The following is a 26,316-nucleotide window of genomic DNA, read 5'->3' on the forward strand; positions in this document are numbered from 1 at the left end:
CTGTGACTGCAAACATCACAAACAGAGGTAGAGGTTGTGTCCAACTTTATTGAACCTGTATATTTTTACAGACATGATAAATTTATATTATGCAAATACACTTATACAAACTGTGTTTTAGTTAATCCTGATATGTAGTAGTTTCAATATATCTAAAGGTGTTTTTTGCCAACAAATTACATTTTAAAAAAATGACAGTTTTGCTTCACAGGTTTGAAATAGTTCATTTATAAGGAACCCCTCAAGGGTGATCGCTGTATGTTTTAAATTCCTTCCAATTCCTTCAGTTGGTGCGTTGGTCCAGTCCATTTATAACACACTGGAAATTTAGGAAAACACTCTGCAGAAACTTCAGCAAAGAAGAGATAGTTTGACGCTTTGTGCATTTATTGCTCATTAGTCACTTTAAAAAGGAGTTTCATTATCCAGCTGCTGGTTGTGAGCACAGCTGCAGCTCTGTCTGGCTGTGATTTAGCCCATGTTTTGCAAAATAATACACAGTGTTTGTGAGGGGTTGCAAAAGCAGTTCTCAAAAAATTCTGGCTGAGGCCATTAGTGGGCTCTGTAGAGTTCATGGATAGAATTTACTAAAAAAAAAAAAAAAAGAAAAGAAAATCATCTGAACAATTTGCACTGAAAAAATTGGAAAAGAAGTCTTAATAATTCATTGTAATAGTCTTGCAGGAAAAAAAATGTTGGGGTCGGGGTGCATTTAGGAGATTTATAATCTACAACATTGGTCATAATGTCAACTTTGCTATGATTGCAGCTCTCAATAAGGACACAATAAGCAATGGCTGAGTGATAGATGTGCACAAATTAGTCTCAAGACTGTGTTCAACACAAATCCACAACTGCAGAATTGAGATCTACAGATTATTTCTTGATTCATAAATCCCCTTTTAAAAGAGGACAATTGCAAATACTTTTTATTTGTTTGTAAATCATCTATACACATGTGTTCTTTTTAATATTTGGGTTTTGTTTGTGTAGTTGCACACCTGTGTTTGCAATCCATTTCTGTGAGTTTGAATTGTTTTTATACATGTGAAAGGTGTGTGTGTGTGTGTGTGTGTGTGTGTGTGTGTGTGTGTGTTTTATAACAGACCACACATTTTACACACAGACTGCCAATCTATTAACATAAATAATATTCATATAGATTCTGACACTTTACTGAGAAGTCACTTGTGTTTTCCTGTTTAATGCTGTGAAAATATACAATAGTTCTATGTTGCATCACATCAAACCTCCTCTCATCCCAAAGTTTTTATTAAATAAAAATAAAAATTACTAAACAAACCCTTTAGATTAAAAAAAAATTCTTCTGGCTCAGGCAGATCTGTCAAACAGTTTTGTTCTGGTTATTTTAAATCAGCGGTAACAATCTTTTCCCTTTTCACGCTCAGTTCCGCCCGCCCCGTTCACTATAATTGTTTGTGTGCGCCACTGAAACCTGTCCGGCGGAAGTTGTGCCCACGGCCCTGTTACAAAAGCAATGGCGAGCGGTATCGGCAGTGAGTAACATTTTGACATATTTTTTCGATAGTTTGCCTGATTTAAAGAAAACAGTTGCAACAAACAAGTTCCAGACAGTGTAGTTAATTCGGTTTGACGGGTCTCTGGTGCCGTGCTGCTTTATAAAACGTTACACCGCTTTGTAGCCGTGTGTGTCTCATGAATGTGTCCCCCTCAATCAGCATTGCTAAGCTAACGCTAATATTTACATATTAGACTACTGTGTTTTATTGTTTGCTGAAATGGGAGTTTTAGCTATTTTAGTAATTTTGTTGGTTTTTACTTTACAATGAATCTCAAGTATTTGTCACTAACACGACTCACAATGCTGTAATACATTTATTTGGCATTCTCGGAACACGGCACAAGCTAATATCAACAATGTAGCTAACTGTAGCGAGCTAACTTTGGTAAATAATAAAACCCTTTAGCTAGCTAGCTTGAGCTGCTGCGGGTTTTTAAGTTTATATTTTCTTATATATTTTATGTTTAACTACATCATTACTACATTTAAAAAAGTGTACGGTTTAAACTAACTGTAAAGAGACCGGACCGTCATGTAAACGTTATCACAAACCAAAACAAATTGAACTAACAAAACACTGAACAGTCAGCTTGAGATTATAAACCACCAGAGAATGTGAAATACAAGAAAGATTAAATTATTATACCAGTTGTAGTGTCCTTTAACTCATATTTTGTGTTGAATATACGTGGTTTGTGCGTTGTGTACATGTGGACTTGTACTGTATGTTGTGAGAATGTTGTTATGGCAGAATTTAGCAGGTTTGAGAAAGTCATCATAAAAATATGTTTCATTTAAGTCGATATCTATAATTTCTGTTTATTTTTTAACAACTTTTTTCTAAAGAGAGCCAGGATTTAAAAAAAAAAAAAAAAAAAAAAAGTTTCATTGCAGTCTATCGGCTTTAGCCTATATTTAAGGTTCCCAGGTGAACATTTAAATTTTAAGCAATGAAAAACGTATACAAACACATTCATCTACACATGTAATTTAAAAAAAAGATTTCACACGTACCTGCAGCTGCCAATAGGAAGTGCAGCAAAGGGCGGAGGGGCTCTGTTATCAGGAGATTTCAAGCCGGGTAGGGCACACATTCAGGGTTTGTTCATGCCACCAACCTTCATGTTCTTATTGTGTGCTTTTTTAGTGGTTTGCATTTGATGCATGTAAGTGAAACTATCAAAACACTTTCTTTACATCTCTTAAGCAAGTCTCTGTCACTGCTACTTGTTGTTATTCTCTGCCTCAAATTAAACCAAGTTTGAAGAACTGTGTCCAAAGTGCAGTGACTTTTGTTTCAGCTGAACGGGCTGACTCTTCTGTTCCAGGCTTGCTGCTCTCATCTGTGGATTTTGACTGGACTTTGTGTCCTAAAAAGTATTTCCATTAGCTAGTAGCAAGCTAGAGGCTACCAAGAATATCTAGACATGTAACAGTTTATCTTTATGTTTGCTCTTTTTTTTTTCGCAGAACACAAGATACTGAATGTCGGGCCGACGGAGCCCTGGTCAGTCAGGGAGAAACTGTGCCTGGCCTCCTCTGTTATGAGGAGTGGCGACCAAAACTGGTAAAAACAAATAACTCACACAAAAATCTGTTTTTGCCATTCACAAATAGGACACTGCATCATTCAGTGAAATATGTGTAACACAGAAAGGTGACAAATTAAAGGAACAACCTACATAAAGTGTCTTCATAAGGTTTTGAGTCAGAATCGCTTCAGTGCCTGTTCGCATTGATTCTGTAAGTCTCTGGATGCACGCTTAGATGCACATACGTGTAACTGTATCCAGCATGTTGTTTATAGTCCTTGCACATGTCACAAGTACAGAGCAACAAGTGCTTGTGACATGTGCAACGACAATAAACTGATTCTGCTTCTGATTCATATTGTCTCTGTTATATCTAGATTTTTATATTTTTGTCTTGCTCTCAAAGTGAGCAGTACAACAGCACAATGTGTGCAGAAAAGACATCGACCACAAGTGTTGTATGCGACTTTGAAAATTGGGGGTTTGTAAGACAACACAAAAATCAAACAATATATATATATAAAAAAAAAGCTAAACTGTTATAATTCCTGAAATTAGGATGTACAACTGAGTGTCCTTAGTCACCACATACATTTATTTGATCGTCTTCTCAACATGCGTGTTTACTCTGAAGTGTCTCTTTACCTTCCAGGGTGTCTGTAAGTAGAGCCATCAAGCCTTTCTCAGAGCCTGGTCGTCCACCTGACTGGTTCTCACAGAAGGTGAGAGAGCTACGAACCTACACAGCAGTTTCTGAATTTGTCAGTTGAGCTTTGCTGCAGCAAGACTGAACTGAATAACACTGTTTCTCTGTCTGTTTCTCAGCACTGTGCCTCACAATATTCTGAACTGCTTGAAGCCACAGAAGCACCAAAGTCAGTATTTCAACACAGATGCACATCTATGTGCAGAATAATGAGAAATTTGACTTAAAGTGTGTGTGCTCACTTTGCCTCAGGCGTAAACGTGGTGAGAAGGGTGAGGTGGTCGAGACCATCGAAGATGTCATCGTTCGTAGGTTGACCGCTGAGAGAATAGAGGAGCTGAAAAAACTGCTGCGAGACACACAAGAGCAGTACAGGTACATAAACATTTTAATGGAGGACCTTTAATGACTATGAGATATGAGATTTAACCTCGTTCTTGTTCCTCGTCCTGACAGGAAGTTGAAGAAGGAGGTGGATCTGATACAGACGGGCCACATGGACTCCCAGCTGAAGGAGCTGTGGGCAGAAATCACACTGTAAGACTCTCATCTGTTTGAAAGTAATTGCCAGTTTAACACTTTGGACCAGAAAGTGAAACGTCTCGGCTACTATTGGATGGTTCACCATGAACTTTGGTCCACACTTCCATGGTCTCCAGAGAATGAATGATAATAATTTTGGTGACTCCGTGACACACGTACCTGCACCATCTGGTCAAAATGTAGACTTGTCCAAAATTCTTTAGCTTTGCAATTAGCTTAAGATGTTGTGTAACACGTGCAACATTTTGTCGTCATGTTTCACCACGTCAGAGTTCACCATTCATACCGTCTTGCTGACTAGTAAAACTGTAGTTGCCACTACGCAACAGCAGCTGACTATTACTCACACAGAACAGAGGGTTTTCCCTTTTGGCTGTGGTGTCAAACACAGTCTCATCTCTCTTTTACTGGCACTGATCCTTACATTGTCAGTCGCTCAAGTGTTTTTTTTTTTTTACTCCAGAAAGAAGAAGCAGGAGGAGGAAGAAGCAGAACAGAAGAGGAAAGCCACAGAAACTGCGTACCAAGGTAACTTAAGTTCAGTCTCACTCTGGGAAGATCATGTGGGTATTTATTGCTGAATACTTTCCTCTGTCATAGCTGCTGCCTTTGCACTATGTGGAAGATTTTGAAGTTGCATCAAAATACAGTACATTTTAATAGATATCTGTCACATATAACATTTGCTGTTTTGCAGAAATAAATTCTTAATGATCCCTGCAGTCTTGTACAGTTTTATGTTAAGAGCAAAGATGCACCGATGTCAGTGGTTACGTAATGGTGTTGTGTATATAAAACATTTAGTGGTACACAAAGACGTTACAACAAAACCAGAAGAGAAGATGAAATATGCATTTTTGTTCCAGCAAGGGGGTGTCCCAGTCTGGAAATGTGATTAATCTGCTGGAATTTCTTTGGGTTCTTGGAATATTTTTTCTTAGTTATTTGCTTAGGAAAGAGGATGTTTCTTGGTACTTGGCTTGAAATTGTACCATCACATGATGCCTTGCTCATGATTTCTGAGCTGCACTTCTCTCTGATTCCTTGAGGTGAGTAAGAAAATCGATTAATCCTCACTCTCGCTCCCCCCCCGACCCTCTGTTTCCATCAAAGCTCGTCAGGCCGTGAAAAACACACCGAAGCGTCTTCCCAGCGTCACTGTACGTTCTCCCCTGGGCACCAGCCCCCCAACCATGGATTCTCAGGCCGACTCTTCAGTCCCCACGCCACCCATGGATACAGGAGGCGTTTCCTCCGATGACACCACCACCCACTCAGTTGTAAGAACACAGGGTTTGCCTTATTTACACCTTTAGCACTGGGAGATAGGCTGGGAAAACCAGCACTGCTCCCAACAGGCCGCACACTGAAAAACTGTCACACTTCATTTTGGAGCAATATCAACACATTCCACTTGTGCGTTATAGATACTTTGTGCAACATCAGTTATTCTACATATACAAGATTCTGTACAATATCAGTTTTTCTACTTGTGGAAGAATCTGTGCAGTACCATTGATATGTGCAGAATTAGAGTCATTTTCCACATCCAGAGGATTCTGTGCTGAATATCCACATATGGAGGAGTTAGTACTTCAAATGTCCCCACTGTGGCATTAATAAACACTTATCTAATCTTATCTTACAGACAGATAGTGCCAGTGCTGGGAGGGAAATGGGAAATGATTTTATTTATTCAGCAAAATAATTTTCACTCCTATGAGAAGAAATTCATTTCCCTGAACATATTTATATTAGCAGTCACTTCAGTTGATTCAGGCTTCATTGCACAGGATTTTGGGGTTTTTACATAAACTGTAATTTGATATCAGGATGTTTAGCCACATTAAGTCCTCAGAGTTTCTGTTCGTAATGATTTCTTGAGTTAGAAAGCGGCAGGGACTTCACTGTGACCTCTACAAAGAGAGAAAAAAACAATCTCACATTATAGTTTGTAGTGAAAAAATACTGTTAAACCTCCTCTCATGGATTCTTTGCTGCCTCTGCCAGGCCCAGGGGGTCGGAGTGTTTCTACCAGCAGCGGACCCTCCAGGACCGGTGCCCAAAGATGGAGGACTGGCCGCTCTAGTCGATGACTCACCACAGAAAAGGCTCCTAACTCAGAAAGCCACGCCGCCGCCCTCACCTCTACTCTCAGAACTGCTGAAAAAAGGCAACCTCATCTCAGCCAGCCCCCGCCTGGTGAGAGGCAGCTTGGATTTAGTCAGAGCATGCAAAACTACGAGAGCAGAGATGTAACGTTATGTAAAACGATGAAGGAAAAAGAGAGACTCGATTGTTATATACGAGTGCATTTAAAAAAGAATAGAACATTGTGATTTTTTTTTCTCACAATTTAATTCAAAATGATAAATTTTCTTATATACTGTATTCATTAGAAGGCGTTTTTGGTTTTATTTTAGGTGATTATGACTTTTCATGTTGTATTTCTGATTTTCATAAGCTATAAGCCATAATTATAGAAATGAAAACATAATAACATTCTCAGTTATAAGATATTTCATTCATTCATTTTTTTTAAAAGCAGTATTGATTTAAAAGAGCTTTGCTACAATATTCTAATTTAACAATAAATAATATTGTTCGTTTTATAATAGGTCTGGTTTAATGGCTCACTTTCTTTGCCTTTATTGTATTTTTCTGGTGACAGGTTGCGGAGGGAGACTCTGCTGGAAGCCTGACCAACGGAGTACAGACGGCAACAGCAGCTACTGCTTTACCACCTGGTCATGACATCATTACAGGTACATTTCCTTTGAATGCCTGTTGGTGCATGCACAAACAGAATGAATAGTGCCTACTCATTTTGAAGGATGATTCTTGGAAAAACACGACCTCTCTAACTTGTTTTTGTGCGTCGAACACTTGCTTTGGTCGTGATCTTGGGAAATGTCTTGTGTTTAGTGACAATGTACCGACTCTACACTTTGTGGCCAGTAAACATGCAAAATACAGGAAAAGAAACATTTTAAAAAGCAAAGTAAACAAACCTGCTGCTGTGGTGACCGACACATAGCATATACTGAGATCTCAGTTTCCTCCATCTGGGCCAACATTGTTGCGTGTCTCTCTTTCCCCTTCATTTGCTGACATTTTTCTTCTATTTCTGAATAAAGAGAAGAATGTCCTTCAAACTACACACTGCCAAGAAAAACCAAACAAACAAATTGTAGAGTCATGTTACTGGTCGACATGACCTGCTATAAATTCTGTGTGGTTTCGTGAATTTAGTTTCCGTCTATGTAACCAGGTCTTGTTTAGGGTCACTGCCCTGTGGTTTGCAGAAGATGATTATTCTGGGTCCAAACTCAGAGTTTTGCTGTGAGGTCTTTGTTCTGTGCTTTTGTTCTTATTTACTCATCCGTGTGGGTTTGCAGAAGGTGAAGCTGAAGCCACAGTGAAGGCAGAGCTCGCTGAGGAGACGGGATTAGTAGAAGAAGACCTCGTAGCGGTGTCTTACATGGGAGACGAGCTGGACCTGGAGACGGTGGGAGACATCATTGCCATCATAGAGGAAAAGGTACATATAGCGTGTATATAAAAACGGGTCACATTCAAAGACAGCAAGCAACCACTTTGGTTACACATGTGACGAAAACATAAAATCTGACATAAGAACCTTTCAAACTCGCTAATATTTGGTCACACACTTGTCTGAGGTGCATACGTTGCCACAACACTTCTCTGTGCCAAGTTGCAGCAACCGATGCATGTGATGTATTCTGTGAATTGTAGCTTCACAGAAACAACGTGGGTTACACTCTCCCCCTTTGAGCCGCCTGAATCTGTGCATGCACATCAGTAGTGCCAAACTCGCCATCACCACAAGTACATTCTTAAGCCATGGGAAAGTCAGAGATTGGATAGAAGGACTAGTATTTATTGGAAAGAGTGCGACTAAACTATGGCTGGGAACAGAGGTTTTGCTGTCGGAGCATCCACGTTCAGAATTAAAATACTAAAAATGTAATTCGTTAAAAATGCGATGCGTCAGTGCAACCAAACAGTCTGCTGCCCTGAAATCAGTTTGCCTTCTTCACCATCAACAAAAGAGGCAAGACTGACTAGAAACAAAGCTATTTACGTAGACTCATTTTAAAGCTTTTTACACTAAACTGGGTTTGTGAAGGTAATAGTGGACACCCAGTACAAAGTCGTCAACAGAAAGTGTCTCACTGCACCAGTTTGTGGAGTATTTGCTGCCAAACATTGCAAAGGCAAACAACTTTTAAGCACCTCATTAAATACAGTATTCTTACAACAGATCTCAAAGAGAGAAATTTGCTTTTGGTCATTACAACACTTACTAGCGTAGTGATTTCTGCCTTTTTGTTGACCTTTGGGGTGTTTTTTTTTCTTTGCTTACATGAACTTCACTCAATCAGTCTTGCAGGTGCTTTATCTTGGCTTATGTGGTAGATACACACACACACACACACACACACACACACACATGAACTGTTTGACCTGCGCACAGTGTAGAAAAGACAAACAGACCAAATATTATATTACATAAAGAACATCTGCTGAATCATTAAGGTCACATGGGGCATGCTCAAGTTTTGTGTGTGTGGTCAGTTTTCAGCACATAATGATTTCTCTTCTTTCTTCCTGTGTGCTCGTCTCTGTCCACCATCCCAGGTCGATGACTCTGTGGAGGCGTTGGATGCAGCTGCAGTGGAAGCAGCTCTCTCGCTGTGTGAAGAGGCTGTTTCAGAAGGTCACACCCTGCCCGGCCCCTGGGAGACCCAGGAACTGAAGGCGTCCGACCCCACACCAACAGTGCAGGACTCTGATCCCACACAGGAACCTCAGGATGTGGCCACGATGTCGGCACCGGCCACTGCCAGCCTGGAGACGCAAAATCAGCCGGACGCCAAAAGAGAAGAGCAGCTTAAGGGAAACTGCGAAGGAGCTGAGGTGACGGGGAGTGATGTCACGTCCTCTGTTGCCTCTGATGACGGTGCAACTGGGAGCGAAGTTACAGAAGAGGGGGCTGCAGCGAAGGAGGCCACTGAAGCGACAGTGAAGAGTGAAGGAGAGGAGTGGAGTCAGCCTGAACCGAACCCACCTTGCCTTGGTGGGTGGCAAGCACGTGTAGACACACACGGAAATACTGCTCACATATTCATATCCTCTAATTCTCTTCTCATTTTGTACTGCAGACTCTGAGGACAGCTCTGTGTCCGGGAAAGAGTCCAAGGTAACACGCTCACCGACACATATTCACAGCATTTGTAAATAAAAGAAAAGCTGCCATTTTACTCTGTATGTGTTGAACCCAGGAGGTGAAGGAAGAGGAGGCAGGCAGTGAGGGTGACCCTGAAGAAGGGATGGAGCTGAAGGAGGAGTGTGGGGAGGGTCCCTATCTGTCGGAGGTCGAGCGGGCGGCCAGTGAGAGCGAAGACGGCTACGGTCCACCCTCCCAGCGCTACACTGCAGATTCACTGGCCAGCAGCCCAGCCTCGTCCTCACAGCTGTAGGTGTCCGTGCCCGCAGAAAGGACTGTAACAACTGTGTCATATTATCACACAGGAGCGGTGCCCTAGATGCAGGAAAAGTGAAATCAGAAGCCTGTGTGAATTTCTGTCCTGACGTAACCCCCATCCTAACTGCAACCAAGCATTTTAGCAGAAGTAATGCTTTATAAATGCATACAGCTTAGCTCGCATTTGTCATGAATATTCATGTCATGACCTCTGAATCAGATTAGGACTCCATTTCTCTGAGCTAAGCAGTTTCTGACCACAGCCATAAAAAAGTCTTAACAGCATTTACTTTTGTCTCTACTTGTCACTTCTCCTCTGACTTCCACTCACTGCTGACGGTCATCTCTTCATTCCCCCTCTGCCTTTACTTCCTCTCTCCTCCTCTTCCTCTTCTGCTCCTGTTTCTGCTTCAGCTCTACGTGTGGTGAGGATCAGGAGGCCGTCCAGGCGCAGAAGATCTGGAAGAAAGCCATAATGCTGGTGTGGAGAGCAGCAGCCAACCACAGGTAGAGCTTCATGGATGACCTAAACCATGAATCACTGAAGTCTATTTTGGTCAAAATAAAGCACCCTTAAGTTTTAACATCTTCACAGATATCTTGATAGTATTGAGCTTTTGTCACTGAATTACCGGTGGCTAATAAAATCATTAGTATTTATTTATATGAGCCACATTAGATCCAGTCATCCTCTATCAATATATTCTGGTGAATAAAACCCCCACATGTGCTGAAACCGTGCTTAGAAAGTGACCTCTGTCTTCTCAGTATTTGAGCTGCTGCTTTACATTTGACATTTTGTGCCTAATAAGTACAAACAGAAGAGGAGACCAGCATGTTGATCATATCTAATATTCAATAGCAGCCAAGAACATATAAAAGTCAAGCATTTCAACAAGTTTCAGATGTAAGATTCATTAAACTAAGTTAACCTACAGAAAATGAGATGGTTGTTTTAACCCATTAGGGCTCAAGGTGACTTTAAAACACACATATTGCATCATGTACTGTACAGCAGGTTCAGCATATCAAAGGTATCTTTTCGTATCTGGCTTCACTAAACCTAAACACAGTAAGGCTAAGCCATCACACAAAGCTGGTTATTAACTCAATAAACCAACCCAGAAAAAGGACAATGAAAGGAGCCAATCACAATCATGGTAGGGTGTGGAGCCGCATTTTTCTCACAAGAAGAAACAAGAGTAATCCTGAACCAATATTAGGAGTTTGAAAACATGTTACAGGCTAAAAGCAACACAGCTGCTGGAGCAGGAAGGAAAGGTGTCCAAAAAAACACAGATTGTGTGAATGTACAAGTAAACAAGCTGATCAATATCACTGTCCATCTGTGTATAACTTGCTTAGATTTTGTAGTCAAGATTCAGTTTAATTATCATCATGCACCACTAGATTTATATAAAAAAAACATAGGTGTTGTCCCTTAATGCTGATTATTTAAAGAATCAAGTAGTACATGTAAAGCTGTTTTCATTGTGATGTGGAACATGAGTTCAGTCATCTCATGCAGTCTCAAAGTATTTTTTAGCATATATACTTTCAGCTGCAGCATCGGTGGTGGCAAAAACATCATTAAACTGATAAGGTTCTGTAAATCTTATAAGGTCAACACGTAGCTATCAGGCTTTAGTGCTGTAGTCAGTTTCTGTTTTGGGATTTTATCGCTGATTATCTGTGAATGGTGATGGAATTTTACAAGAGAACTGATTAGATAGTAGGTGTTGTTTTTACGTGTGTTGATCTGTTATCTCAAACAACATAAATTACCGTGGTGATGAGGGTCAGTAAGAAGGAAACCACCCTCGAAACCCTTGTTACCTGAAGTTACCTCGCTGACCTCAAATCCTGCTTCATCGTACGGGCCTCTGCTCTTAATAGGTCAAAATGTATGCTGACATAATTACGACAAAAGCAGGTCTAATCTGGGACAGAGGCACTGCAGGTGCTGCAGGTGCTGCAGGGACAAGTTCTTCTGCAGCTGTGGAGAGGAAACAGGTGTTTTACTTTTGGTACTGTGTGTCTCTCAGGTATGCCAGCGTCTTCCTGCAGCCTGTGTCAGATGACATCGCCCCCGGTTACCACAGCATCGTACACAGGTCAGACTACACACATACATGGACTCATTCCCTGTTTTCAGTCAAATTTCAGTCGTATGCTTGCAAACAGATTGTATGAGGACTCCAGTCTGGCACAGGCTTTTGAATTATCACACCAAAGCAGACTTTTATTACAGCCTGAGTGTTGTGTTAAGTGTACTTGGTGCATTTCTACACCAAAATTCTCCTTCACAGCTAATAGTAGCACAAACTTTAATAAACACATCTCTTCTCTGCTACGCTGCCTCCACCTCTAATCCTGCTCCAGACCCATGGACCTGTCAGCCATAAAGAAGAACATCGAGTCCGGCGTGATCCGCACCACGGCTGAGTTCCAGCGCGACATCATGTTGATGTTTCAGAACGCCGTCATGTACAACTCGTCAGACCACGACGTGTACCACATGGCGCTGGAGATGCAGCGTGACGTCCTGGAGCACGTGCAGCAGTTCCTGGCCACCCAGCTCATCATGCAGACCTCAGAGAGCGCCATCTCCGCCAAGAGCCTCCGCGGCAGGGAGGGAAACCGTAAGCCTGGAGAGCCGGCTGAGAAGGTGGGTTGGGCAGCGTGGCGGGGGGGAAATTATGCCTCCTTTAAAAAGGCTGATTTTGATGAAGAACTATGCTTTAGCAAAATCGAAACAAAGCTTCCAAGTCTGAAGATGTCATTGTTTTGAAACTGAACTTTTTATCTCTCAAACTGTCCATTTAGTTTCTCAGCTTCTATTCAGTTGAACTTCCACATCTATATTCTTGTCTATGGACCTCAAACAAAATCTCAACTTTATCCAGAGACGAGGTTTTAATCAGAATCACTGAAAACAGCTGTGTAGGTGTGCAGGGCATAGATAGATAGATAGATAGATAGATAGATAGATAGATAGATAGATAGATAGATAGATAGATAGATAGAATTTCAGTCTAGTGTCCTACTACATATGGAAGATGTCATATGAATACACATAAACATAAAATATGAAAGGGAAACTCTGCCTGGAAGGACCATTGCAGGCTCATTAAAATGTCTCAGTAATGTCAGTCGTGCTTTATGAATGGGGACAAATTTTTAGAAATGTCATGAATGGATGAGTTTCACGTTCTGTCTCCTTTTCACTGACGGTACAGAAACCTGTTGCCATAGCAGTGCACTTATGTTGTGTTTTTGTTTAGTTAACCATAGTCAGTATAATTCTCAAAAAATCCAGTTTTAATGTGCAACCCTCTCCAATTCAGAACCAAACATGTTATTGTCTGCGCTTGATGGTTCCCACCTGCTGCTATATTGATATTTTGATGGGTTCAGAGCTCTGGTGTGCTCCAACTTTGTGGCGTTTAAATTGACTTGGCTGTGTTTAAGCACCTGTTTCTTGCTGTGTCAGTTACAGATTATATACTTGATCATGAGGCTGCATTGATCATCACTGACGCGTGCATCGGTTCTGACTGTACATGACGTTAGATTAAACCCATATGCTTTCATACAACCACACAGTTTTGCCACTTTGGTTAAATTTCTTGCCATTACTATACCTGAGTCATGCCACAGCACTCTGCTAATGTGTTGTCTACATGTGTAGTATCTGCTGGTGTCTGGTATCAGAAGCCTGTGATGCATTTAGGACACAGTGAGCGCAGTATTGATTGTATGTAGAAGGTTAAAAGGAGGAAGTCAGACCTGCATACATTGTTGTACACATCACACGCTGTCTGTTCGACTTCAGTGGAATAACTGACTTGATGTTGACTTTCCAGCTGATTCATGTCCTGCATGCCGGCTGCACCTCTCCTCTCCAACTCCTGTCTGCACCTGCCTGTCACTGACTCATGCTCGTTTATCCCCGTCTGTCTGTCTGTCTGCATACGTCCACAGTGATATATATATATATATTTCTTTTATTTGGTGCTGTGTATTACTTTCTCCAAGCTGTATGAATGTGAGCGTCTCGATTGTGTGTCTGAACAGAGTCTCTGCTACTCATGGCGTTTTTTAAAGTATCATGGAGTTCAGAGGTGTCAAACAGAATTTGGGAATTAGCAACGGTTTCTTGGGAAGTCCAAAAGTGTTGTTGAATTTTGCAAATGATTTTCATCACAGAAAATGTTCACACCACCGTATTAAATGCTTTAATCTGTGGTTCTGTGGTTGCTTTTGGACAGTAAACTCAACTGGGCTTGAAATTAGGCAGTCAGACCTGATTTAGAGCTTCAATAATAAACACAAAATACCATTTATAGTTCATGGATGAGCTATGATTGGAGTCATGATATTTTTCATGGGAGCCATGACGGGAACTGTTGTGTGTAAATGGGAGCGTGCCTGACTGCTTTGTATATGCCCGATTGTCTTCGGTGTATTTCTTTGTGTTTTTGTGTCTGTACATGTCATTCTCTCAACTTCCTATCTGCATTCGTGAGTTTGTGTGTGTGTGTGTGTGTGTGTCTTTTTGATGTTCCGTCAACACAAGTGCGCTTGTGAACGTGCCGTGCTGAGGTTAAGTGGACGCCCGTCCCTCCGTGTTTGACGCAGACTTGTATGAAACTTGCTTTCTCACGCACGTCTGTGTGTGTTTTCTTTCTCTTTCTCACTCCAATGTTTGTCCTCCTACAGGACAGTGTCCCAATGGCCTCTCCTGCTTTCCTTCTCTCTCTCTTTGTAAGTATTCAGGTTCTCGCTCAGATCTCACCAGAACCAGGCCACGCTCTGCACACGCTTGTCTCAACGCAAACACTCTCAGCACACATCTGTCTACACCTCTGATCTCTTTCCTTTCTCTGTCTCTTCATTTGCCGCCATTAAAGGAAACCAGTTGTTGTTTTTTGAGTCGTAAGGACTGAACTCATTTTAAGACCCATTAAACGCTGACCGATATTATTAAACAGTCGTAATCTAAGAACACTTCACCACCTTGGAGTTGGGTTTTAGTGGAATATTTTTAGTGATGCCACGATAAAAGCATCTATTTTCACTACTTATAATTTAAGATTACACTAGATATGTAGAAAGGCAACTTACAAGCTACAAACTTTTAAATGTTTGAGTCTTTTTCCTTTGCCAGAGCATGAAGCTGATTCTTTGAGTGCAGCTGAACCGCTCACTGATCTTGTCGGGCTATGGTATCAGAGTCGACTGATCAGCTGGTTGGTTCCTCAGACCAAACTCTGATTGGTGGGACAGTTGTTGGTGTTATTTCTTAAGGAAAAGAGTGCCACATCAATATCCCAATACATTTTCGCATTGGGGGGGACAGACTACCTCTGAACACCCTCACACTGAAAGTTTTCACAACTTTAAAGTCACCCAACCTAATGGAGACTGCTAGATCTGACTCATTTATCGTTTACTTGGTGTTAACTAATTGACACCATGTTAAAGAGGTCATCAGTGTCGCTGCTGCATTTTGGTAAAACAAACAGCAGTTCCCATATTACAGCTCAACAACCAACATGACAGAACCTCTAAAAACAGCAGCTAACTTATGTTACATTCCTCAGTAGTTCTTGTGCTGCGATTACCATCTGATGTGGTTCTATTTTTAGATATCGTGTGAAAATGGGCAGCTACAGTCCATGCTTGTCATTACAGTGTAAAATAACCAGGTTTGAATGATGTAATGTGCTGCAAATACTCGTTTTTCTGTTTATTCATAATTCATTTAGGCTAATAAGCCGAGCACGTAACATGAGCTATGAGATTATATGCAGACTTTCTTTTTTTTTTTTAACCCACACCAATTGGCTGGTTGAGAACATATGATTTCAGTCGACCAAGATCTTCTGAGGTTGTTTTATATTAAATATTAGTTTAATTGAGCCTCAAACCAGCGAGACGAGTCAGATGAAAATAGACATAAAATCTGACATCTTTCATGCAAAAACAGCTGAAAAAATAGTTCCTTGTAAGACTCGGATCACTCGGATCAAGATTAGAAAGTTCTGTTGTTGAGTTTTGTTGGTATTCTGCTCTGACTTTCCTTCGATAAAGCTCAGAGTAACTCGAACCCATCAGACTTTGGATAGTTTCTGCAGAGTTTTTGTTTTTCCTCCTTGTGAACAGCAGTTATCTGGTCAGTCAGGTTTTGCAACAGCTGTTGAGAGAGACGCTGAAGTAAGAAACTCGTGTCAAACACTCCGGTCAAACAAACCAGCGGTCCAAACTCAGCTGTACTGATGTGTGGTATGTCAAGAGCGACTGATCCTCTTTCTCTCTCTCACTCTGCTCTCCTTTACAGTTTCTCCTTCTCACGCACAAACACACACATTCTCATACATCTCCACACTCCGTCTGTGTCACCCTCATAAACTTTAAGTTCTGTTTGCACACAATATCCTCCCCACAGACACAAACACACACATACATACATACAGGTCCCAGTCACCTCCCATCAGCTTCCGTCGACCTTCGGTTAATGACCCCATGCCGGTTTCCTGTGTTTTTCTGTTCACGTGCGCTTGTCCATGTCTCTGCATGTTCTAATTTGTTTTCTCCTTCTTTATTCTTTTTTAATCTCCCTTCTTTTTATTTGTTCATCATTATTTTTTTCTGTCCTTCATTTGCGGAGGAAGCCTTCCGAGGTGGACTGTGCTGTGTTTTTGTACGGAGCTCGATCACACGAGGAGGCCCACCACTGGGCCTCCCTGCACTCCAGCTGACCTTTGACTTCTACACCCTCATGTTAAGTCTTTTCCTGCTCTCTCTCTCTCTCTCTCTCTTTCTCTTCCTCCCCTGTTTTTCCCTCACCTGTCTCTCCGCACAGGATGGAGGCACCCGAGGCCGGCGGAGCGCCATGGAGGCCGACCTCAAAATGAAGAAATAGACTTTCAGAGAGATTTCTTAGAGCCTCTCTTGGGCTGACAGAAGTTGGAGCTGATTACTTACTGGCCCCTTTGGTTGTTTTCTGGAGAGGACTGTGCGGTCTCTGTGTGTCTGGTTTGTGTGTGTTTGCCGTTCATCTGTCCTTTGGCATAGATGAGGGTGTGTGTGTGGATGTGTGTGTTTGACTGAGCTGCACAGAGTTTCTTCTTCTCCTGTTCATAATGTGCGGCATCACGGGGTTTCACTGCAGGACTCACAAGCCAGCGCACCACGTTCCCCACGTATCATTTCACCAGCGAGGGCAGTAGGTCATCATTTCCCACCTGTGGAGACGGAACAAGAGCTCTGTGGAAAGAGGAGAAGAACATTTTCACCAGCAAAAGTTTGTCTGAGGATCAAATGATCGAGGGCAGTTTGAGTCTCACTTGCCGGATTTGATCGTGTTGAATCGTGGATACTAGTCGATGAAATGACCTGTCTGTTGAGTGTGTCCTGCGCCGAATTGTGCCCGGCCACCGTGGCCTGAAAAGACGCTATAGACAGCAACAACAAAGATGGCCACCTGAGAAATCATAATGTACAGTTCCACAAAGTCTCACTCGTACTGCATGTTGGGCTGACACGACGCAGAGCAGAGAAATGTTTCAGTTTGATCACCGATAAAATGTTCTAGTTAAATTCACTGACAATGTTTCATCAATGTTTAGAACTTGATTTTCTGCCTTTTCCATTAATGCTGCAAGAAATCTTTCTAAATTAAGAAAAGCAGATGGTGTCACTGAACCGGTGGCTTGTCCTCTCTGTTTAGTAATGGATCGAACTGTCCAATCTGTTGGCCAGTACATACCAGTGCATGTTTTAGCCCATTAAACTGCATACACTTTACATTTCTACCAACATTTCTCCAAAACACGAGGCTGTGATTGTATAATTCAAATTAACCTCAAGAAATACAGACATGAACCCTGCTACACTCAACACTTTATTGCCTCTAGTTGAGCAGTGTGTGGGACGGCAACAGACTTTTTTACATCTCGGATGTCAGCGTGTCCTTGAAAGGCACCAAAAGGCTGAGCTTTCAAAACAGCAAACCAGACCTTGCCCAAAGCAGCTGCATCATGTAATGGTAATGTAGAATTACCTGCACCTCAAGTAACAGCTACAGCTCTTCTTATGCTGCTGTGAAATAGACTGAGACCTATATCTGTCCTTCAACGGAGGAGACCCGTTCAAAAGCTAAACATGGTGTGTTTATGAGATGGCAGTGGGGTAAAATCCAGGCGCCACTTAATGGGCTTCAACATGCAGAGTTTGTTGTTGCTGAAATAGTACCGATTCATCCCGACTCGTTGCTTAGGATGTAGCCAGTGTGTGCTATGTAAATGGCATAAGAACTGTGTTTGTAGTGTGTGTTAGATGGGAGTACAAAATAGAGTTTTGTACCTGAGGTGGCTCATGTAGCTTTGTGTTTGGGTAGCTGATCCATGTATCACGTGTTCTGTTGTACATTTGTTAAATAAAGATTTGATCTAAACGTAGAAGAGATGCTTCACTTGGTTAGATGGATCTCTAGTTTGCCGGATTTTTATTTTAAACTGTGCATGCATATACAGATATTTGTGAAATTTTGTCCTGATATATCCAATATTTTTAGAGATACATTTGTTTTTGCAATTTGCCCGTTGACCGGCTTTCAGCACGTTTCGCAAATTGACATTTGAGGCTGTTTGTAAAACAATATCTCAGGAAGTATTGAAGATGAAAGCCTGGGATTTTCACTGTTATTTCTTATCATGACATTGATTCACATTCTGCAATATTGGACAAGTAGACAAAATAGTCTGATTTTAAATGTGTTGAAATACTAAATAATTAGAAAAGTTCCATCTTTGAGCACATTAACAAAAAAGTCAAGTAATGATATTTTCTTAACCATGTGTAGATGTCACAATAATACAAAACCATATGTATAGAATACTCCTTTATATGCAGTAGCTGGTTTCAAAAATTGGGAAAAAAAAGAAGTATTTTCATTCTTAACGGATTGAGCAGGTATCACCAGTTGTACTGCAACAACTGAAGTATTGCTAGACAGTCTAATCCAAATACAACTGAGTTCAGGGCTTTAATATTAATTCCCCAAAAAGTATTTTTAAAAAGAGTATTTTTTATTTGTGGCCCCTCTTTGTAGGCGTAATCACTGGTTTGGAGGAGACTTGTCATGTAGTTTTGTCATTTGACTGTAAGTTATTGCTGCATTGGGTCATTCAGATGACATCAGCATGATAGAACCAAATACATGGATCTGTTGTAACTGTGGGATTTATTTATTTTTTACTGGGATATTTTAATACCTTGACATATATTTAGTCACAATCTTTCATGCTTATCTGAGCAAGACTTCAGCTGTTAAATGTATTCTTTTGTTCACTGTTGAACTGCGAATAGACTTTCAAGATCAGTGTCACAAGCTGGACTCTGCAGAAAGTTAAAGTACATGTTTATTTATGGGAATGACTTATGGGTTTATCTTCAAGCATCTCTTTTAGTAGGGACATGAATTCAGTAAATATATTAGGTAACAGTTCACTGTGGTTCTCCAGCCTACAAAGAGGGCTCACAAAGTGAATACAAGTTTGATCAACCTGCATGACTCCTGGTGACAGATGTGTGAAATTCACAATCTTTACCTGAATGCAAGCACAGGACAAAGAAATAGTGTAAAAAAAATTTATTAAACAGTTGCATAAATAACGAAGCACACATCAGGACCGAGACCGGCCCAATCCTGGAATGAATTTTGCAAGTTTACAGTGTACAACTTTTAACATTCAACCGTTCTGTGCAAAACACTGTGCAAGTATTCACAGTTACACATTCATACATGACAAAGAACAATCTTTAGAGTTACAAACAGAATACAGGAAGTCCAGTATTTTTCTGTGCACGCCAGAAAATGCTTGTCAGTATGCAGCTGGACATTTGAAACACAAAAAAAAGAGGTGTAACGGGTTTACATTCTCAGCTTCACAAGCTAGTTGAAATCATGAACAACAGGACTGGCAGAGGAGTACAGCTTCCTCTTCACCAGCCTGTACTCCGCTCTCAGCTTCAGCACCTTGTTGGAATCGAAGATGTGCTTGAGTGGCGGCCAGCCATCATCCTTATCCGCCTTGAAGACCACAGACAGTTCAAAGGTCGGAGTGACAGTTGGGTCGGGGAAGACGCTCCCCACGGACTTCAGGCCGTCTTTGCCCTCAACGTAGAGCGTGATGGAGGCCCCCCGAAGCCCACAGGGCTCATCAGCAGAGGCGCGCACCACGTCCTGGCCGACCCTGGCGGTCATGTGGCGAGGCAGCAGCAGCACCTGGCAGAGGAGGATGGAAGCCTTGGCCTCCGTCAGGCAACGCTCGATCTGCCGGGTCACGTCCTGCTGAAGGAGCCGCTGATCATGCTCCAAACCAACATCCAGGTCAGATACTGTGTAAAGAAACAAAAAGAGATGTTAGGAACAAGTGGCACTATGTTACAGTAGGTATATTTTTAGAAAAGCTTAATATCCATGCTTAGTAATTGACAGATATGGCTTTATAAGGGCTGATTAATATTAAATACATGTGATTGTCATAACTAGGCTAATCCAAAGGTGATTTCCTTGTTTGTGGTGACAGCTTAAGTTTCTTATTTAGTTTTTATGGATGTTTCCCTGCTGAAGAGACACTGAGGGATTACTGACAGAGACAGGGGTGCAACATCAGACCTAAAAGAGCTCATTTCATTTATCAGTTTATAAAAAAAATGCCAAATAAAATCAGTCTATCTCTACCTGACAGTCATTTCATTAACTTTCCTACAGCTACAAATTGACCCCTGCATCACTGTGTGCATTTTTATTTTTTAAACTATGTAATAAATGTCCTACACAGCTGCACTTTGATAGTTAAAGAGTCATCAGAATAAAGGTTTGGCCTCAGCAGCTGACTGGAGTGTCATCAGCTGACCCAAGACCTGCCTCCGTTGCATCAGGCTCATCCCCATCGCACTGACAGCTGATCAACTGCTCCTCCGCCAACTTAAATAGTTCTAATCTATCACTTTTAGCGACTTTAATTGCGGCGCATTGATATTTAAACATGTTTAACGGCTCTGTAGAAAGAAGTTCTCCCAAACTATAAACTTTTAATTTTTTTTAACTTTCAATTTGCCGAATATAACTATGTGTCAAACTAACAAAAACTATATTAAACTCTTTTTGAACAACTTACAAAGTGAGTTGCTGTCTCTCTCATCGCAGCTCTCGACGCTTCCCCGCCGGGCACAGCTGCTCGTCGTGCCCGGGGATGTGAGCTGGCTGAAGTACTTTCCGATCATGTCTACGACGCTGTTTTCCTCCGCCGGGACGGTAAGTCCGTGTCCAAAGAGCAGAGCCGCGGTATAGACCATCCTGATTCCTGTTTGTGAAGCTCCGGTGTCTCCTCCGAACGTCTGTTGCGTGTTTTCTCCATGTAGTTAAAGGTAGCTGAGCTGAGCGAAGGTCTCGGTCCCGGAGGTTTTATACCGGAGCGGCCGGCGGTTGCATCAGGCGGAGGGGGCGGAGCTTGAGCGGATCAATCCAGAAGCTTCGGCACTAAAGAGCCAATGTAAGCTAACATAAAACAACAGGAGTGGCCTGTCATTCTGCTATGAGGGCTTTTAAACGTGTAGTTTTTTACTCTTATTTCACTTAGAGTCACTTACAAGAACTTTTAAGGGCAATATTTCATTAAATATTTTAGGTGCAATATTTAATTTTCATGTGTGATATTACTTAAATGTCATTGCTAGCCTTATGTTAGCTTATGTTAGCTTGTGTCATTTAGTTTTTTATGAGTAATACCTGGCACAAGAATTCCCTTCTTCTGCACTGCTTATTATTATTATTATTATTATTATTATTATTATTATTATTATTATTATTATTGTTGTTATTTCTATTATTATTACTATTATATATTTAATCCCTATCTTTTTATATATATATATATATATATATATATATATATACATATATCTTTTCTATATACCCCCCATTCAGAAGCCCATTTTTCATATTCTGTTTGCACTACTCTCCTTGTTTGCACTATTTCTTATATTTATATGTACATTTTTCTATTTTTTCCTGTCTCGTATATGTCTACCTCTGTTGAATGCTGCTATCAACAATGTGAATTTCTCCACTGTGAGATAAATAAAGGCATATCTTATCTTATCTTATCTTCAGGATTAATTAAGTTTTATCTGATATGGGGACATTTCCTCATCACTTTCCTGTTTTAAAGTCAATCTCAGCTTATTGATTTAAACCCTAAAAAACTCGTCGAGTTTTTCCATTAAATGTGTCCCTTTCTGCCCGACAATGGTTTCAATGCAACGCTGTGCTGTTGTTTCCTTTACAATGTGCAGACCCACGGTGCAGCTCGAACACACCAGCTCACCTACAGCTCTGCTCAAACACTATAAAACCACTTCACACAATAGAAAGTTATACTATGGGAGGAAAGACCCTCGAGATAGGACGGAGTTTGTGCTGCGCTCGCAGTGCTGCTTGAGGGGAGTCACTGGGCAAAATAGGTAGTTTTCAGACCTTCCACCGGGAAACACCCTAATCTGACTCACAGGATGTAGGATGGGGGTATAGTCATTTCAATCAGCTTTGTCTTTCCCTCCACTGTCTGTGTGTTACATTAAGATGGGAAGTAACAGCAACCTACCACACTGAGAATTTCCAGCTTTGCCGAGGACTGGGATCATGCAGTCAAGTCGCCCTGCTGGTTTTTCTTGCCGTGCATTATCAATTTTAAACACAGTGCTCATCTCCCTGCATGCAAACGTTCCAACTGTCACTATTGTGAGGGAGCACCAAAGCTGCATCCTTCACTTTGCATTGCACGAGATGGCTGTGATTGGTTTAAAGATTATGAACAAGCCATATGGTAGAATGATGTAGCTCGACCAATATGTACTTCAAAACGAGCTTGTTAAGTGAGAGTACCAACACCTTAACAACGAAGATGCCTCATTTCTACTGGCCACTCAGGTACACATCATGGCATGCAAGGATCAAAATTCAACGTGTGACCTTGCCAAATTGCACACTATGTTGCATGTACACTTTGCACAGGAAATGCATCATCGTGCAATGCCAGCAATTACAATAAATGGGTTACGCAGTGATGCCGTTGTGGCTTTCTGTACAAAAGGGTCTTTGAACTGGAAACCGATTCTGAAGAAAAATAATGATGCAGAAAGTCCCACCCTGCAAGTTTACAGGATTGGTTCCTTAAATTTATTACGTATGAAAGCCTGAAGTCTGAATCAGTGTTTCTGAGACTGTCATTGGTAGACTGTAGTTTCAAGATGGAAATGCTCAGCCGTCGTGTTGACTGCTTGTTTCATGCAGGATGTGTCTTCTAGCACATACAAAACACTATAAGGACATGTTAGGGTACAAAAAAATAGATTTTCACTGGGGTTCACTCATTTACAAGAAATTTAACTGGAAGAAATTTGGAATATTTGAAAAAAATAAAGGAGTTGTTTAAGTCAAATAATTCCAATTAATCTTTAAGCATATTCCAGTGAGTTTGGAGCACTGTACATTGACTAAAAATCTAATACCTTTTATGTACAGGCAGTAATTCTATACATATATATAGAAAATAGAAATAGAAAAGTTTCCTATAGTGAATAAAAAATCAATAAATTGTTGCTGACACAGAGGTTAAATAGAGTCTTAACCTCTTCTAACCACTTCCTACAAGGAAATTCTTAACCTCCATATAATGAATATTTCCTTATCTTTCCTGGAAGCCTCCTCCAAATTACAGACCCATAAAATACAGTGTTTTCCAGAAACAGTTTCCATCTTTACTATCTGTTGTAATTATCCAATAAGACAATAAATAATAGCAGAACACTCAAAGGTCATTTTTCAGCATTTACTTTGATCATATTGCGTATAATATTTAAGGAACTTTAATCTGAATAAAACATTTTTGCATTGGTGCTTCAGTTTATGAACATCTGATCATTGCTTTAAATATAATCCACTAGTGAATGAAAAGGGCTTACTAGCTGTCATGGAAATATACCAGCCTATGACTAATTATATATACGTAGGCCATTGTGGTCTAGTGCGATGGGTGTATTCAGAGTCTGACGATAGGTTGATACCACAGCACGGTTCACAGAGGAAGCATCCTTTTACTACACATTACTGACTGCTTCTTTTACTAATAAGAAATGCTCCTGAAATTCACATTTTAAAAACACATGAAGTTAGTTTACTTATATGACATACAAGATACTACACAGATCATGTCTTTGGGCTTTGGTTTGCTCTCAAATTAATCCCATGTCAATAATATGTGCAAATAGGTTTGCTGCTGTTTTTAGAAGTATGTCATGAAAAAAAATCTAAAATGGACAAACACTAAAGTTGACTTGCGCTGGTGGGAACAACAATTTAAATGTAAAGTCACTAAAAAAAAAATACTTTATCTATGTGTACAATTATGTCAGCATTTAATAAAATTGCTATGATTTTGATCCGTTACACTACCCCTGATATTTCTGTGTTTTGTGTTACGTTCAGTACTTATAGAGAAATATTTCCAATTTACACATCAGATTTTGCTCCATCAAATATTGCCTAGTAACTGTGCTGCCACAAAAAGCCTCACTGGTTGGTCTTTATGTTTCTTGCTAATGATTTAAACTTTTTTTTCCACTTCCAGTGTAGGCACGTGAGATTCTTGAGAGACTCCGAGTGTGTGTACATCAAGTCTAGACATGGCATGAACCCAGCTTACTCATTGGGTGAGTAACATGGTCTGACACATACACACCTGGTGCAGCACACGGGACACGCACACACAACGCACAACTCTTTTTTTCCCCACTTTCTCTCCCTATATGTGTTATGACAAGTCTTAAAAGTAATATTAAGACTTTATTTATAACTTTATGGTTATGACTTTATGGTTATCTCGCTGACCACTTACCAAAGTGGGACATCTATTAATATTTTTCAGACTTTTTTTTAAACTTTATTTTATTGTAAGGTACTTTTGTGGCACTAAGTGGGTACTATAATAAAGACAGCATATTCTGTGCATGACTTACGCTTAATTGTGGGCATCTAAGAACACGTTTGTTGTCTTTTAATACAAAGAAACACAAAGAGTGACCATGTGACAGAGTGTATTGTTCACCACAGTTTAGAAATAAACCAACTCCTTGCTGTGTTGCCGCCCTGCTGACGTGACATGACAGCAGACACTGAGTAGTTCTTTTACAGGATAACGTCTCACACCTGAGTCACCTTCTTAGAAAATTTCCCTGATGTGACATCACAGCTGTCAACCAATCACGTTACGATAAGCTGCTGTCATTTAAAAGACTGGGCACCGATAAGGAAGTGTGTTTGCGTGGAAGTGCAGGGGAAGTACAGTGTGTGTGGTGACATCATATGGTCACTACCTAACCAATATTTACTGTGTATGTGCTTTTATATAATTCTTGTGCTCATTATTATATAACCATTTCAATTTAGCCTTTAAGTTGCATATTTTATGTGGCCTTTTCAACCCTATTTTGCACAAATATTACAAATTCAAGTAACAAGTGACGACGTAATGATCTTTTCCAATGAACTTGTGCTTTCCTCACTGGTACCGATGTGGTCAGACGAGGAATATTCTCTGTTCCCCTTTAAGTTCACGTCTTGCTGTGTGTAAACTCAGCTGCTGTTCCCTCATTATTATCCATCCATCAGCACCAGTGTGTCAGCTGATGTCAACAGCTTGGGATGTAACTTGTTTTCCAGTGAAAAACAGGTTCGACATGTCTCCGGCGGTCACCTGTCACTGTAGCCACAACTACAGCTCACATGTCTCCAACTATGAGGGTGTGTTGTTCTTTTTAAATCCTTATCTAACAAAGAAGGAATGTGATCAAAACACACTAGTCATATCAGTGGCCTGATGAGGACAAGATATTGACATACATACACTGTGCAGGGTTATTATGCTGTTTTTTTTTTCAGTCAAGATTATTCAGCTATAAACAGTTTTTTACTGCAGTGTTTATTGTTTAGTGTTATTAGAGCTACACTGATGCATTTGAATTACTGTCCAGTGTTATTGTTTTGGACTATTTCTATTCAAAATCAGAGAAAACCCAAATGGATTTAGTTTCCGACAATATGCAGCTGAGAAAAGAACATTTGTCAGTGATGTATTACTCTCAGTTTCAACTCATTTTTTTGTGTACAGTCCCAGTAGTTAGTAACTCCATAATTAATAGACTCCATTGCAACATTCTTAATGTATTGACTTTATGATCTTCACAACAGAATCTGTATAGTCAGATTACTGGTAACCTCAACTGTTGCATTGTATAGAGTCAATGTTAATGGATTATCACAGCTTTTACAGTCTGGAGTAAAGCAGGAGAACTTGAAAGCTCCAATAATCTCAAACAATGGTGGTCGAAGCGAGAAACGGTATCTCTCTCG

General features: G+C 40.6%; 2 protein-coding genes across 3 annotated transcripts; one reads left to right on the top strand and one right to left on the bottom strand.

Annotated features, from left to right (window-relative positions):
- The first annotated feature begins 1,459 nt into the window (after nucleotides 1-1,459).
- On the top strand, nucleotides 1,460-18,298 carry brd8b (bromodomain containing 8b). 2 transcript variants are annotated; one of them, XM_008282191.1, is made up of 18 exons: nucleotides 1,460-1,517; nucleotides 3,014-3,110; nucleotides 3,728-3,797; nucleotides 3,901-3,950; nucleotides 4,034-4,156; nucleotides 4,238-4,318; nucleotides 4,788-4,852; nucleotides 5,438-5,604; nucleotides 6,335-6,526; nucleotides 6,996-7,089; nucleotides 7,723-7,865; nucleotides 8,987-9,425; nucleotides 9,511-9,548; nucleotides 9,631-9,824; nucleotides 10,248-10,340; nucleotides 11,879-11,947; nucleotides 12,216-12,501; nucleotides 16,702-18,298. In XM_008282191.1, exons 1-18 carry the CDS (start codon nucleotides 1,499-1,501, stop codon nucleotides 16,759-16,761), a joined length of 2,280 nt encoding a protein of 759 aa, XP_008280413.1. In that variant the 5' UTR covers nucleotides 1,460-1,498; the 3' UTR covers nucleotides 16,762-18,298. The 2 variants fall into 2 exon arrangements, with proteins under 2 accessions (XP_008280413.1, XP_008280412.1); XM_008282190.1 differs by lacking the exon at nucleotides 16,702-18,298 and having other exon boundaries at nucleotides 12,216-12,686.
- Nucleotides 18,299-19,476: 1,178 nt separating this feature from the next.
- Nucleotides 19,477-21,289, bottom strand: LOC103357583 (DNA damage-inducible transcript 4-like protein). The gene is made up of 2 exons (XM_008282193.1): nucleotides 21,026-21,289; nucleotides 19,477-20,240 (listed from the first exon to the last, which is right to left on the bottom strand). Exons 1-2 carry the CDS (start codon nucleotides 21,201-21,203, stop codon nucleotides 19,795-19,797), a joined length of 624 nt encoding a protein of 207 aa, XP_008280415.1. The 5' UTR covers nucleotides 21,204-21,289; the 3' UTR covers nucleotides 19,477-19,794.
- Nucleotides 21,290-26,316: the final 5,027 nt, after the last annotated feature.

The sequence above is a fragment of the Stegastes partitus genome, unplaced genomic scaffold (assembly GCF_000690725.1).
Source record: "Stegastes partitus isolate 25-593 unplaced genomic scaffold, Stegastes_partitus-1.0.2 Scaffold263, whole genome shotgun sequence".
NCBI lineage: Eukaryota > Metazoa > Chordata > Actinopteri > Pomacentridae > Stegastes > Stegastes partitus.

Bases quoted from the DNA above. Each gene is read 5' to 3' on its own strand.
- LOC103357583 (XM_008282193.1), bottom strand. From the start codon at position 21,203: ATGGTCTATACCGCGGCTCTGCTCTTTGGACACGGACTTACCGTCCCG. The intron at 20,241-21,025 runs GTAAGTTGTTCA...TTCTTTACACAG, and splicing joins GAGAGACAGCAACTCACTTT to TATCTGACCTGGATGTTGGT.
- brd8b (XM_008282190.1), top strand. The intron at 3,111-3,727 runs GTAAAAACAAAT...TTTACCTTCCAG, and splicing joins AGGAGTGGCGACCAAAACTG to GGTGTCTGTAAGTAGAGCCA. The intron at 10,341-11,878 runs GTAGAGCTTCAT...TGTGTCTCTCAG, and splicing joins AGAGCAGCAGCCAACCACAG to GTATGCCAGCGTCTTCCTGC.